Source organism: Nasonia vitripennis (assembly GCF_009193385.2).
Source record: "Nasonia vitripennis strain AsymCx chromosome 1 unlocalized genomic scaffold, Nvit_psr_1.1 chr1_random0006, whole genome shotgun sequence".
Lineage (NCBI taxonomy): Eukaryota > Metazoa > Arthropoda > Insecta > Hymenoptera > Pteromalidae > Nasonia > Nasonia vitripennis.
The window spans coordinates 537,084-552,604 of record NW_022279593.1 but is presented as its reverse complement, the minus strand read 5'-3'; the positions used below and the strand labels follow the sequence as shown (position 1 = coordinate 552,604).

Sequence of the window (15,521 nt, the reverse complement as noted above, 5' to 3'; positions counted from 1 at the left end):
TGAATATAAATTACTGCGCGACTGCACAGGACCTACTGAGCCAGTATGTCCGTGAGACAGAAATCGACATAGCCACCGTCTGTGAACAATACAGAAACCTGGACAAACCATCGTGGGATATGGACAGTACTGGTAGGCGATATGGACATGCGGAGACACCGCTTTCCAGGAAAAAATGACAAGACGTAATGAAGGATTCGTACGCGCTAAGGTCGCATTTATAAATTTTTTCTAAAAGAAAATTATACTATTTTAACTTGCGCGGTAAAATTTGGCTTTACTCAGCGGCAGGCGCATTTGAAGTCTACAATATACTCTCTTTTGACATCAGAACCGTCGTGAAAAACGGCACAAAGGACATTTAAAAACAGAAGTTGGTTGTTATATAATATATAGGAAGATATATATATATATATATATATATATAGCAAGAATTATAAAGTTTATATAATTCTTTTAATTTATATACTTTTTACGATTACAAAATCCTGTCGATGCTCATATAGAACATACAAAATTTATGTATGATTTTTGTAAAAAAAAATTATTTGAAAAAGTGTTGATCATATAAATGTACATATAAATGGCGAATTTATGAATATGAAATCTGCTCAAAAAAATTTAAATATAAACAATATTTGACGATTAACATGCGAGCGCATAGTATTAATAAAAGTACAAATGTTTAATTTGTCTCAAAAGGTTTACGGATAAAAATAATTATAACTGACATACTGAAATACATATTTAATTTAAGCATGATTTGTTAATGCTATAACAACATGTTAATGCGTAATAGATTTGATTATAAGTATATTACACGTGTAATACTTTGTAGATTTGTAGTATACTATCTTTTTGTGCTTAACAATTGGACAGTATTGTTATATTTATAAAATAAAAATAATCATTGCATTATTAATGTTTATTGATTAATGATAGAAAGTTTACAATTATTTTATTTAATTTTATTATCTCTTAGTTCATCGTTTGTATTATCCTGATACATTTTCATTCTTAACTAACCAGAACGTAATTATCAGATCATGAAAATTAAATTTTGAAAACAAAAATCACACAGACACTCAAACGGGGGATTGGCGAGCGAAGCGAGCAGGGGGGCGGCCCCACTAGTGTATATATATATATATATATATATATATATATATATATATATATATATATACTGTCATCGCATGGAGTCCGGAGGGGTGGAGAAGTCCTGATTGGAGTCAAGAAGTTTCTACAGGCTGAACTTGTCCATGTTGATAATGTGATTGAGCAACTCATTATTAGAATCTCTCTTTCCTTCCATAAACTTATTGTTGCGACTACTCCACTTCCATGAATCTGGTCCAGCACTTCCAGCATCATCCGAAGAAAGGATACTCTTTGGACTTGCTCTTTGCCCAGAAGGATTTCATCTCACCGCTGGACTTCAATGAAGACATTCTGCCCTGTGATAATCACCATGTTCCCGGCATGTTTTCGTGTAATATTAGTGTAGCGCCGGCTGCGTCCTGTAATCTTAAGTTTTGTAAGCGTAAATTTTACTCTGCGGATTTTGAGGCAATAAGGGCTCGTCTTTGGGAGGAGAACTGGGCGACTGTTTTGAATTCTTTCTTATATGATCCTGACTCTAGTATAGCCAGATTTTATGAAATTTTTAATGGTGTAATTGACCAACACGTATATATCACAAAGCAGTCTCTCAGTTCGTATCCGAAATGGTACAACTCGAAATTGATCAACGCGATTTGTAAAAAGAAAATTGCTCATACCACATGGAAATCGTCGAATTGCAAGCGCGACGAAATCGAATTTAAAAGATTGCAAGCGGTGTGTGTGAGGTTATCTAGATCTAAGTATCGTGCGTATATCTCTTCGGTTGAATTAGGCTTGAAGCGTAATATGCTGCTTTTGGTCCTTCATTAAAAACTTAAGAAATGATTCAAGTATTCTGTCTAAAATGTACCATGGACCCACTAGGGCCGCCAGTGATGTTGAAGTATCCAATCTTTTTTCTTTGTATTTTAGCTCCGTTTATAGAACGGATTCTCTGCGTGAGATTCAGTCAATGATGAGCCTGGTTAGTTTATCTTACATGGTACTGTCCATAGAAACCTTACGTAGTATAGTAGCCAATTTGGACGATAACATCAATGGCGGCCCTGATGGTATTCCACCGTACTTTATAAAGAGATGTTGGTCATTATTGGAGCGTCCGATTGTTCATATTTTTGAGTCCATGCTTAGCTCTGGCTATTTCCCTACCTTATGAAAATATTCTTTTGTCGTACCTATTTATAAAAATGGAGATAGGCATAGCGTAGGAAAATATCGACCAATATCCACGTTAAGCTGCATTCCCAAGATTCTTGATGCCTATCTGGCATTAGAACTGTCCAACTCTCTTCTATCTAAATTCGCTTAACAGCAGCACGGCTTTCTAAGAGTGCGCTCCATGCTTACTAATCTCCTTGTATTAAACAATTTCCTATCAGAGTCTCTTTGTAACCATGAGCAAACTTATGCTGTTTATACCGATATGTCAAAAGCGTTTGACTCCGTCAATCACAGCCGTCTTATTTCGAAACTTTTCAACTTTGGTATACGCGGGAAATTGTTAGATCTTCTGAAATCCTATTTAACCAACCGTTCGCAAGTGGTAAGAGTGAACGGGGCAGTGTCGTCTCCCGTGGACGTACCATCCGGAGTTCTGCAAGGTTCCCACCTGGGACCTTTATTGTTCTGCTTATACGTTAACGACCTTGTTCCCGAACTCAGTACTGCGCAGGTTTTGTTGTATGCGGACGATATGAAATTGTTTATGGATGTTCGATCGGCGGATAACTCCGTAAGGCTTCAGAGGGATTTGGATACACTGGCGGCCTGGTAAGTTTAGAACGGCCTATCTTTGAATGCCAATAAATGCTCGGCGATTTCATTTTCCAAGAGCAAGTCGTTGCTTTTCTTTTATTATTGCATTAATGGATCTAGGCTGCAGAGAGTTGATGCGGTCAAGGATTTTGGTGTGATCTTTGACTCATCATTGACGTTTATACACAGCAAACTGACGCGGTCGTGTTCGGGTCCCTCCGAATGCTGGACTTCATTAAAAGATCCACCGTTGATTTCTCAGACCCCTCTGCGATCATTTATTTATATAAGACTGGTACCCTCTCATTTTCTATACTGTCAAAAGATTTAGCAACCACACTCTCAATATCTAATTGATAAACTTGAATCGGTATGTCATTCTTTCCTTAAATATATTGCTTTTAAAATGGGTAAACCCTTACATATATTTTGTCACGACTACTCAGAAATCGCAGAGGGGTGCGACATCCCAACGGTGGACTCAACGTTTCATCTCCGTGACTGCGTTATGACCTTCAAGATTTTTCGTGATCTAACTAACTATGATCTCTTCGTTAGTCGAACGGTTGCGTATCCGTTAAGGAACTTTCGTGATCTTTGTGAAGGCACCTTCTCCTCTAATCTCGGGTTCTACAGCTCTATTAACCGAATGAAACGCCAATGGAATTCTTTTCCGAATAACGTCCAAAGTAAGGAGTCTGTTTTTCAATTTAAATCCTCTATTTGCTCGTTACCGCTGGCCTACTAGCTAGATGTATGTAATTCCGTATTATTTTTGTACATTCGCATTAAATTAAGTATTTGTCATTTGTTTTCTCTTTCTCAATACTTGTATTTATTACCTGTAGTATTTTTGTAAAGGGCGCTTCGCCCGTTAAATTATAGAATAAATAAATAAATCATAATAATTAGTGCAATACTGTGCTTGTTCAAAAGATATGCGTAAATTATCTTTATTTGAAAACAGCCTATCAATAAAAATTGTATGATCATCATCAAGACATTTTTTGTTAATACTATCAAAAATTCGTATTACATTATCTTTGTACCAAATCCAGTGTCTGTTTGTACTTAAACAAGAAAAAAGTATTTGAATGTATTCTTTATGTCTATGAATAGGTTAAATTTTAGACAACCTCTGAAAGTTAACTGTAGATTGCTTATCAAAAATGGAGTAAAATTTTGAAATGTTGTTGAATTCAAGTATATGGTTAATTGACTTTTAGAATTAGATTAATTTCTAAGTCTTTTTAAAATAAGTATCTATAACTATCTAATCTATAGTATCATTAATGTAATATAAATTGTCCTACAACAGCCAACAATGTTTCTTTTTTATTTTCATTTTTATCAAGTATTTGTGCACTAATCAATTGATTTAAATGATTTGCAGCATAAATTTGTCTTATAATGTCACATCGATAGTGACGAATTGACGCAGAAAACTATAAAATTTTAATACATAACAAAATCACATCAATGTTTTCGCCAGTGATGAAAAATTTTATGCATAGATAACTTGATTAATAATATAAAAATTTTACGTTGCTTACTAAATAATACTGAAACATTATATTTTTCTATTTGTTTACTAAAATTTTAGTGCCTTTATTTTCACGAATCAGTGATTGAATAATCAATTTAAATTGGCGCGTATCCAGATATTATTTCGAAACGACTTTTTTGAAGGACGTTAATTTTGAATACGTTTTTCGAAAAGATTTTTTTCGCGAAGAGTTTTTTTCGAATCACTTTCTTTTCAAAGATTTTTTTTTCGTAAACTTTATTTCCGAAGGCCTTTTATTTCGAAGGTTTTTTCTTCGAAAAAAATAAACTTACGTTTTTTTGCACTTTCTAGAGAGTTGGTATATATGAAAGGATGTATGAGTCACGTATTCGGACGTTTTACGTAAAGAAGGACATTTCATCAGGAGAGACATTTCGCCAGCAGGGACATTTCGCCAGTAGGACAATTTGTTAATAGGACATTTAGCCAGTAGGGACATTTCGCCAGAAACATGTTGTTTTACGTCTAAGCTCCTACTTTAACACTGAGTTATTTTAAAATTCCCCTAACTAAATCATACTTGTTAAGATGATAGGTAAGTCAACTGAAAACCCCAAATGAGAATAACCGGTTTTTCTGTTTGACTCACCTGGCATCTTTACTTAAATTAAGAAACTCGGTACTAAAATCAACTGCAACACAAGCCAATGGCGGTAATGGGGTTAATAGGGTTATTTTTTTAAACATGCTAGTCTGCCAAATAAGCAACTCAGCACTAAAACCAACTGCAACAGAAGCATTTTACCTTAACCCTACTTTACCCTTACCACTTAACCCAATACCTCACGGAAAGATATTGGGTGATTCCTGAACTTGAACTTATACAACTTCATATACATATATTTTCGTGTATCAGGAGTTATGCGGGCAAAATTCGAGACGAAAGATAACTTAGAGATTTTTTATATATATATATACAGGGTGGGCCATTTTAATCAAACCAGTCTAATAACTCCCAAATTAAGCCATGAACAGAAAAATTGTTCAGATGAAAGTTGTCCAGGATCAAAGGGGACATCTTTTTGTGCAATTAGTTTTGACCTTGAACTTACATTTCAAGGTTATTTGAAGGTCAAATTTTTTTTAAATATGAACCCCTATTTTTGATAGCAGATTCGGAAAGAACAGGAAATTTTACGTCCGAAACGGTATTTCAAAATTTTTTTCATGACCTTCACAAGGTCATTTCAAGGTCAAATGTTAAGAAATACTGTAATTGCTATTTAATCGCATTTTCTGATAGAATAATCGTAGTTAATGTACTTTTATGTAATTTTAAATATCTGAGTTCTTAATGGGAGTGGGAAATGGAACGTTAAAAATCAATGTTGTCAATTTATTCACGGTCGAAGCAGAGTCATGTAAAAGTTTAACGTTTCAAAAGCGTAAAAAATGGTTAAACAATAAAGGTAGGATGTTAAATAATACATTATTTAAGATAAAATATTAAACAGCATTTTGCTTTTGTAATATTAAAAAAAAAATTTTATATGAATTGTAATGATTGTTCTCACGCTGTCTTCAATTTACATCATAATGTCTTAACGTAAGAAAATAAGAAGTTACAAATTTGATTTAAAAATTATACAGTTTGAAAATTCCTCCTTTTTTTGTTGTCACTTTTGGTTTAGTTTCAATTTCAATAAAGAGTGAATGTAATAAAATAGTTTTTCTTATTATAAACAAAATTTTCAACATGGGCGATTATCAATCCAATGAAATTGTTGATATGATAATGATCTTAGGCGAAACCCATAACAATGCCAGAGCCGCGGTGCGACTCTACGCTGAACGCTTTCCTCTAAGAAGGCGTTCTACTCACGACACATTACTCAGATTACTTCGAAGAGCTCGTGCTGGACATCTTCGTCGTCAACGCAGACACCACGAATACAACGAAAATGATCCTAATGTTATAGCCGCCTTAGCAGCTGTTCATCTCAATCCACAAATTAGTAGTCGACAAATTGAAAGAGAAATCGGTATACCACGAAGAACAGCATTGAGAATTCTCAATAATCTCCACTATCACGATTACCACATAAGATTATTTCATGAGCTGAGGCCACGCCATTTTCTAATGCGTATTAACTTTTGTCAGTGGGCTTTAGGAGTTTTACAAAATGATCCCGATTTTTTCAGATTTGTTATGTTTTCTGACGAGGCTATATTTCGCAGTGATGGTCAATTAAATAGGCACATTAGTCACTACTGGTCACCTGTAAATCCCCACTGATACAGGGCTATTGACCATCAAAACCGATGGAGTTTAATGGTGTGGTGTGGGATCATTAATGGTTACCTGATTAGGCCATATTTTTTCGGTCAAAATGTTAACCAGAATAGCTATTTGGCATTGCTCAGAGATCGACTGCCAGAGCTTTTAGAGGATGTTGACTTTCGGACGTTGCGGACGTAAAATTTCCTGTTCTTTCCGAATCTGCTATCAAAAATAGGGGTTCCTATTTTAAAAAAAATTTGACCTTCAAATGACCTTGAAATTTGAGTTCAAGGTCAAAACTAATTGCACAAAATGATGTCCCCCTTGATCCTGGACAACTTTCATCTGAACAATTTTTCTGTTCATGGCTTAATTTAGGAGTTATTAGACTGGTTTGATTAAAATGGCCCACCCTGTATATAATACCTATCTTAAAAACCATTTAAACTTTAATATTGGTGAAAGTAAGAGTTCGATCCGGACTACGACCACCAAAAAATTCATGAAGATACCTTTTTATAGTGCAAAAGTTCCTGTATGGGTCCCAGAATAGCAGAGACCCTGTATCTTTGGCTAAAAATGAAGATATCCATAAATTTGTGCTAAAATGATTAAAATTCATATTTATAGCCTGTGGCAAAGCTTATGAATTGCTTGGAGCATTCCAAAAAAAATTACAGAGGTAGCAAACATCAAAATAAAGATAGACAATGTAGGAGAAAATTATTCCGAAATGTCCATTATTGACTAAAAATTCAAAGCTTAGTGATAAATTATTTAAATACATGTTTACTTATAGAAATAAATTGTGTCACTTGGATCATCGCCAAAAAATCATTAAACTTGATTTTTTTGTTACAAATATTCCCACCGACGTCGAGAAATCGTAAATATTATTCATCAACATTATTCTTAGTTATGAATAATACTTTTCAAACTTTTTAAACTTTTTATTAATTATTATTTATTGATAAATTTTCGATTTACTTCTTAGGAGCACTTCAGCAAATATACATCATTCTGGTCACTTCCTGTTCATTTTTAGTATATTTTCGGTTTATTGCTGGTTATTTTCGGTCACTTCCGGGTCATTTTGTTTTTTCGATTACTTCCGGCTCACTTCCGGTTAACTTCCGGTCAATTTGCCGTCGACTTCCGGTCTAATTTCTATCAACTTCCTGTTTGCCCCAATCCCTAAGGAGGAGAAGTTTTGAAGATGAAGTGAACTTATAGCCGGAGACTATCAGACAATTAATCAGACAATTAATTAATATTTTACTTCTATATTGGTGTTCGGATTTTTCATGATACAGAAAAAAATGCTTATGTTCGTGTTCCTGAGTTTTGTTGGCTTATCAGTATGTTTTCTAAGTAAAACTATGGTTTCCAACAAAAATATTTGTTAAAAAGTCCAGGTTTTTAACAAGAAATAAAAAGTTTGCTTCCGGTTATACTGCATTTATTGATCATATTATCTATTATTGGTAATTTTCTAGTTTACGAACAATGTAGATGCGGTAGCACGAGTTCGAAAATTCATATACTCTGGCCTATGGATTATGTCCGGTACTGGCTACCAGACTCTCCGATAACCCTAACTTTGTTTTTTTTTTCAGTGTATCTTGAGAGTTGTTTGTAATTGATCATTATATTACTTAAGTTTAAATTACCAATCATTTGACTTAGCCCTTAATTAAACATAGTAATTATTTTTTGTTTGTCGTATTATAAATAAAATAATATGATTGTAAACTTGTTTTTTTTAATTGATCTTAGTTATTTTTTAATCTGTAATTTCACTATAAAAAAAATTATTGACATGCATGATGATATGCAAAACATCAAACGCGCCTAACCTTGTTATTTAAGTTAAGTTTTTTTTAGAGATTATCATTACAATCCCTATAATCGTTTATAAACAAACGACTTGTTGTCAAAATTTAACATATTTTTTACTTTGTAATGTCCCACGTTTATACTATTCAATTATATAGTAAAACGCTCCGACTGAGCTCTACTTGAATATTCTTTAATGATTCTGGATGTCGTGGTATTTGAATCTCTTCTATTTTTGAAATTCAATTTATGTGTTATCAATTCTTAGTATTTTGTACTTGGTTATGTTCGAATTTTATTTTAGGTCTTTCTTTTAAACAGATGTATTACTGTTTAAGATACTCTCCTTATCTATAATTTGCTTCAAAGACGTAGTGTCCTTGAAGTATTGTAGTCTGACAAAAATTTTATAACACAATTTTATAATACAAAAATTTTATAATACAAAGGACTTATTGCCTCTAAGATTATTATGTACTATAAGAAAGTAGAGATGAGTAGCGATGTCTAAGTATTTCGTCCTTGACTAACGTATTGTAGCCAAGGCGGTTATACCTGAGAAGAGATTTATGTTTGCATTCATTTAAGAATTTTCACTCAATCAGATGTATTACGTTTGAGATACTCGTCTTAACTGGAACTTTCTCCAGAGACGTAGTATTTCTAGAATGTTTCGTTTCACGAAAAGTTTCGTATAGTTAACCTTCAGAGGACTTCAGAGGACTAACTCAGATGTCGTACTACACAGATGTTAAATATAAACAAATTTTAAATATATATGTTTATAAAATACAAATAGTTTTATTGTTCGCTACGTTTTACTTTACATTTAAATTTTTAATTTGATTTAAAACCGCAAGTATAAGGAACTGGACGTATTACCAGCACCTTAACTCCCTCAAAAAAAGTTGCTCTGACTAAATTCTACTAGGAGAGGAAGCCGTATTCCTCCGTTTTGTTTGAGCTCGGTCGAGTGAATGAGGCTAAGGAACTGGATGAGGCGCCTTTTATTTCCTGAGGTGTTACTGCGCTAAGCCTGTCGCTTCCCCCTCCAGTCCGCCGCTGCTGCTGCTGCTCACTGATTGTTTCGGCGCTGATCACGTTTTTGATGTACGCAATATTTTTTCTGCGTGCTTCGCTCGCAGTGTACACAAGTCCGAACCGTTACAATATTTGTAGATCCTGTGAACCGGCAACTGTGTGAGCACGTAGAGAGTGCATATGGATCGCAGGTGCATCTGATTGCGACATTGCACAACTGAGCGCCGAAAATCGGAGCGAGTGCTCTGACTTTTGTGTCAGTACTCCTCGCGCGCGAACAACGACTGCAAAGCGTACTCGTCAATCCTTGGTGTGACGAATTATGATTGGACTACCACGATCTTCTTCATCTGAATTTCATAACTGCTTGCATCGGTACCAAGGCTTTAAAGACTCCGGAACTAATCCACGCAGTGCCTATTTGCGTAGTGACATATCCCTTGTGGTAGAGTTACGCCGAAGAGCCCTTTGATTTCAGATCCATACCACAGAGATAAGTACAAGCTAAGGACCGTCAAGTGGAATCTCCGGCGCACGGTGTAAACAAAATTTTTTTGTATTAAAACCTAATATCTCACGATTGAGTAAACGGAATTGGATGAAATTTGGTTAAGGTATGGTTTGAGTTATGTGGAATAAAAGAAAAATATTGGGAAGGCCCACAATAGTTTTCGGGGGCCCCAAAATTCAAGGAAAAAAGGCCAATTTTGCGATTTTAGCGATAAAATCTTTGCCTCTTTCAATATTTATAATATTTTTTGAAAAAAAAACTATGCGACTTACAAATTTTGATCTACTGAACTTAAATCTATTGAGACAAGTTGTATATATATATATATATATATATATATATATATATATATATATATATATATATATATATATATATATATATTTTTTTTTTTTTACCAAAAATACACAGTTTAAGCTAGAAGTTGTCTAGTTATCTTTATCTAGTTTCTCTTGCATCGTTTACAAACGTGCATCTGTGTTTGTTTGAGAGGAACGGAGGCACACGCAATAGCAGAGTACGTCTGGCCTTGTGTAAACATAAACATAGCCTAAAACAGTGGTGTTTCGGAGCTGCGTGGTGCTCACAAACTCTTGCGTTATCAAAGAACCTTCGCGCTACCGCTAGTGTACCTCTCGACAAAATTAATGTGTCTAATACTTAGGCACTGAACACCTGCCAAGACTCGACGCAAGCACTCGCGTGGATCATCACAAACACGACGTGTGAATCCAGAGAGTAAACAACAGTGTACTCTACATCAGCGAACATCTTGTGACCCTTGGTTCATATCGGTGGACTGGAAACTGGGCACCGGCCAATCGCTTCAGGACATGCAGGACTGTCACAACAGAGAAGAGCGAGTTCGACACAGCGATCTACGGAAAATCTATAAGCTCGTATTCAACTTCACGAGCTCTCACCGCTTGAGCTCGACTACGACCCCGTCCCCTGCAATACCGACCTCCACATCTATAGTTGTTCGACTCGTACTTCAGCCTCCTCAACGGCAACTATATGCTCTCTCTAAGACCTCATACCCTTGTTTCTTCGGAATAAGTCGACAATGAACGACAAGGTCTTGCTTCTTCTTCCGTTACAGCGGTTTCGGTCAGCCTTCACATATTAGTGCAGCAGGGTTCGCCACAATTGGCAAGCGCCGCAACGCCGACTGCCGGAGCTGCTCCGACGACCAGCAATTGATACTTGGCGCTCAAAACCATCAAATCGAGAAATTATTTTAAAAAAACGTTATTAAAAAAAGGTTACAATTTTCAAAAATATTGTTCGAATGCACACTTGCCGTCCCGTCGCCTTATAGTTTATTGACGAAACATTCTAATTGTTATTATTAAGGTGTATATAACTGTTAAAATATTAAAATTACAACTTTTTTGTTATAATCTGAAAGGAGCTTTGCTTTATTGTAAAAATCTTTGAATATATTTGTGAAAGTTTATCGCAAAGAAAAAATCTTAAGCCAAATTCAATAATTTGCAAAAATAATAAGTATTTTTGAAATCATATTGGCTTTACGATTCTTTTTTTTATTATAAACTTTTGCGTACGGATGAAGTGTTTTATTGAATTTTTCTGTTTTCATTAAAAATGCGATAAATGTGCATATTTGTGTAGGGAATGATCGTTAAGTAATCAATAAGTTGTTTTAAGTCAGTACACATCGTAGACTATAAGACGACGGGACGGCAAGTGTGCATTGATATAATATTTTTGAAAATTGTAACCTTTTTTTAATAACCACTAGTCAGATGATCTTATCTCACCTGCTGAACTTTAATGCTTGGTGCTTGACACATATAAAACTGATTTCTCTACATTCATCAGCGTATATTTATGCCCCAGTAGAAATGCTTACCAACAGTAAACTGTGTTGCCCAAAGTGACGGTTTTAGCAGGTTCTTTGGACAACCATAAACAACTGTTGGGTTATTTTCTGCCAGGGTAGAGACCAAACTTATAATTGCCAACATTTTACCTTGTAAGATTATAATTAACTTATTTTACAATCATATTTGACGTACGGTGGATGTTAACGAACTCCTTCGTTGCACGATAGACGTAGATTAAATCTTGAGGCTACACGATGTGTTCGTGGCAAATTAATGTATGGTTAATCTTAGTTGCTCTATAGTTTCCTATTAGCGCCAGTCTGCTATCGACAAGCCCTCCGCCTATTGCACGATACAAACTCTTAATCCGGAAAACAAGGAGTTTTACTTTATCTTGCACACAGAGTTTGAGTGTTTTCTACGCACTCAATAGACGATGCGTACAGAGATATAGCACTCTTACTCGCTGTCCAGGTACAGCTACACGGCAACAGGTTACTCATACAAAAGACGCTCCGTGGATCTTTTCCTGGCTTTTTAAAGCCTCGGTGACGATTAAAGGAGTTGTGAGATCCAATAAAACGTGGCAACGATCGACCAATCAACAGCTGACGTGCAAAGATGATCTACAAAAGTTAGTCCACACACACACACACACACACACCCATTCATATATATGCATACACAAACATGAGAATGGCAATGTATACAATCTCAAAACCCTGCAAAAACTTGTTTTCTATTTTCGCTAAAACACTCCCGTTTGTGCGCAAATGCGGGTCATATGATGTATTTACTATATAGTTTATATAATCAAACAAATATTGTCATAGTTTTATAGCTGTATAGAATGAGAACAAATCCTACGGAGTCATAAAAGACCTTTGACGATTCTATAAGTTTTTTCCTATTTTTTGGATGAAAAAAAAATCCTCCAAAATTTCAAGAGGCAGATTCTAATTCAGCGTTAAAAAATACATAAAAATAGTGTTTACAAGCATTAAATAAAAAAATCCATTGTTCTACGGTGACTTTTGTAAGTTTTTTGCGAAAACCATCAACTTTAACGAATTTTTCTGGGCCATACAGTCAACATCAACCTTTCTGCTTATTTTTCTGTGATTTTTGATAGTTTAGATATCACCTTCCAAAAATTTTAGATTGATCGACTGACTGGATACGGAGCTATTTGATTATGAAACACGAAAAGTCGAAATACCCCATAGTGCGTCGTCTGTATGAGTGCACGAATGCAGTTGCACAGGCGTTATACATGTAAGAATGCCAAAGTATATAATATGAACAGTACATTATATTACCATAAAGAATGATCATTATTCAATTCATTAATTAATTGTCATAATATTTTAAAGTGAATTACACTATTTAAATTGATAAACATTTCTACAAAAGTAGATGCGATGCATTTATTTGCAATGATCAAGTATTTCAAATAAACTATAAGAGTTTTTTATTGAAGTATTAAAATAATTAAAATAATTCATAAGTTAAAAATTCAAATATTGTTTTATATGCAAATAAATGAACAGAATAATATATTTAACCTGTAAACAAAATTATAATTATCACACAAAATACATGCACTAAAATTCAAAAACAAGAATAAGACCGTATTAGGAAAAAACAGATTATGCCATATAATTCTGCTATCATGCAAAACTAACCAAGTAAAATTTTTAACGCTATTAAAAATAATTTTAAAATACTATTCATAATAATTAGGAAAAAATTTGAATTAATGATCAATTGAATTAATTTAATTAATTATTATTGTTGATTCATCATTATTTAGCATTAACACTTATTTCTTATGCTAAAAATTAATTTTAAATTTTAATATTTGGTAATATTACCTCTACTTTTACCATTCTTAATCATTTATCACACCCACTCACAAATTTTGGCACTTAATGCAATGTTTTGGAAATTTTTCACTGACGGTAGGATTCCATGTGAACAAGTGGTTCTTTTGGGCTATTCTAGGAGAATAGTTTGTATATTTGTAGTTTGGGTATGAATGCAAGAATTTTTATTTAAATGCTTAGAAAATATTTGGCGATAAAAATGCTGAACATTTCTTTTTATTTTCTGCTTATTATGCCACCTTTTTGTATATAAAACAAATTTGCAATTTTCTATCATAAATATTTCTTTCAGGTCCAGGAGTGGTTTTCCCCTTAAGCGTGAACATTTTCTCTTTGCACGTTAAGGAATTAGTCTTCGGTATAATTGTTCAATTTTAACACATATGGCCTTATTATTTGTAAAGATTACTAATGAAATTCGCAAAACTATATGTTAATAAATGTTTTTCATTACAGAGCCTTTACAAGAATACTGTGTTCATGTTGTCCTCGAAGAATGCGAAGACGTTATCAACGAGCATTTAGATGTAAACCAAATCTGGTAAGATAATACCATAATTATTCATACGTCAAATATAGTAAAAATATAAAAATTCCATTATTCTTAATCCTTAGTTCAAAATTTACTTTAAAAACACTTAAAAATTCGTAAATAAGTAAGCGCGCAGATTCAAACGCAATCAAAAGAAATGTAATTAATTCAAAAGCTAACCTTTTTCTGAGCTTGGACTTATTACAAGGTCGAACCAGTGCAATGAGACAAGAGTCTCGTTCATAGACATACGCGAAGGCGGCCGCAACACTCTCGACGCGAAGTTAACCGCGCAACATGAAGGCGAGTCCGCACGACTCGAAGTAAGCGCGCGCGCAACGATCAGATGGCGAGTCCGCATAAGCGCCGGCCGCGTCAGCACGACAAGCGATTCAGCCGTAACGCGCAAGGCCGCGGGCGCAGCGCACACAAACACGCCGCGGGGTTTTATAAGAACGACCGCGCGGCGTCGCTGGCAGTTCTACTCAAGCTTCCGATCCAGGCAGTACCGTGAGCACACGATACTGCAAGGAGAGCCAGAATTAGACCACGCCGTCGAAACCGTCTCATGTGCACACGTGACGTCTAGTTCGGGATATGGGCCAGTCAATTTAGGTTTTTTCGCTGCAAAAATTCCTGATAGCAATTTTATTATTGGAAATAGTCAAGAAAAGTATGTAGAACAATAATATTTAGAAGACAACCACCAATTTTGTACGCTAACTTTTTTATGAACAATTAAATTTCGATTTCGGCACTTTTTTCACATTTTCCTCAGCGGTTCGAAAAGTATTGATTTTAGCGGGAAAGGTCTTGAGTAAAAGTTGTTTATTATTTAATTATCTACAAAAAAGTCAGCGAGAGCACCCCTATAAGTCTATTAGTTTACTTGCAAATTGGAAAAAACCACAGGATTCGTCTAAATCGAAATTCGTTAATAACTTTTGAAAAAATTACTTTATTATATTGATAGTTTAGAAAAATGTACTACTCTATAGTCCAAAGTATCATGCCAAATTTCAAGCTTCTAACAATTACAGTTTTTGTTTAATAGGTGTCTATATTTCGAAATTTTATCTATATGTCATTGACTGACGTCATTAAATGACGTTAAATCACATCATTAGATGACGTAATTTGAATCTACCGATTGGAACCTTTTATGAAATGGTTGCCTATAGCGGCGCTACCATCCGG

General features: G+C 34.6%; 1 protein-coding gene across 17 annotated transcripts in view; it reads left to right on the top strand.

Annotated features, from left to right (window-relative positions):
- The window catches only part of Dop2 (dopamine receptor type D2), a 572,837-nt gene that overhangs the window by 478,904 nt on the left and 78,412 nt on the right, over nt 1-15,521 (top strand). For 16 of the 17 annotated variants that reach the window (XR_004227947.1, XR_004227940.1, XR_004227951.1 and 13 more), the window contains 1 exon segment: nt 14,249-14,333. Coding sequence is in view for 10 of the 17 variants with exons in the window: in XM_031932017.1 (XP_031787877.1) it covers nt 14,249-14,333 (85 nt within the window). In the remaining 7 variants the exon portion in view is untranslated. 17 annotated transcript variants of the gene reach the window in all.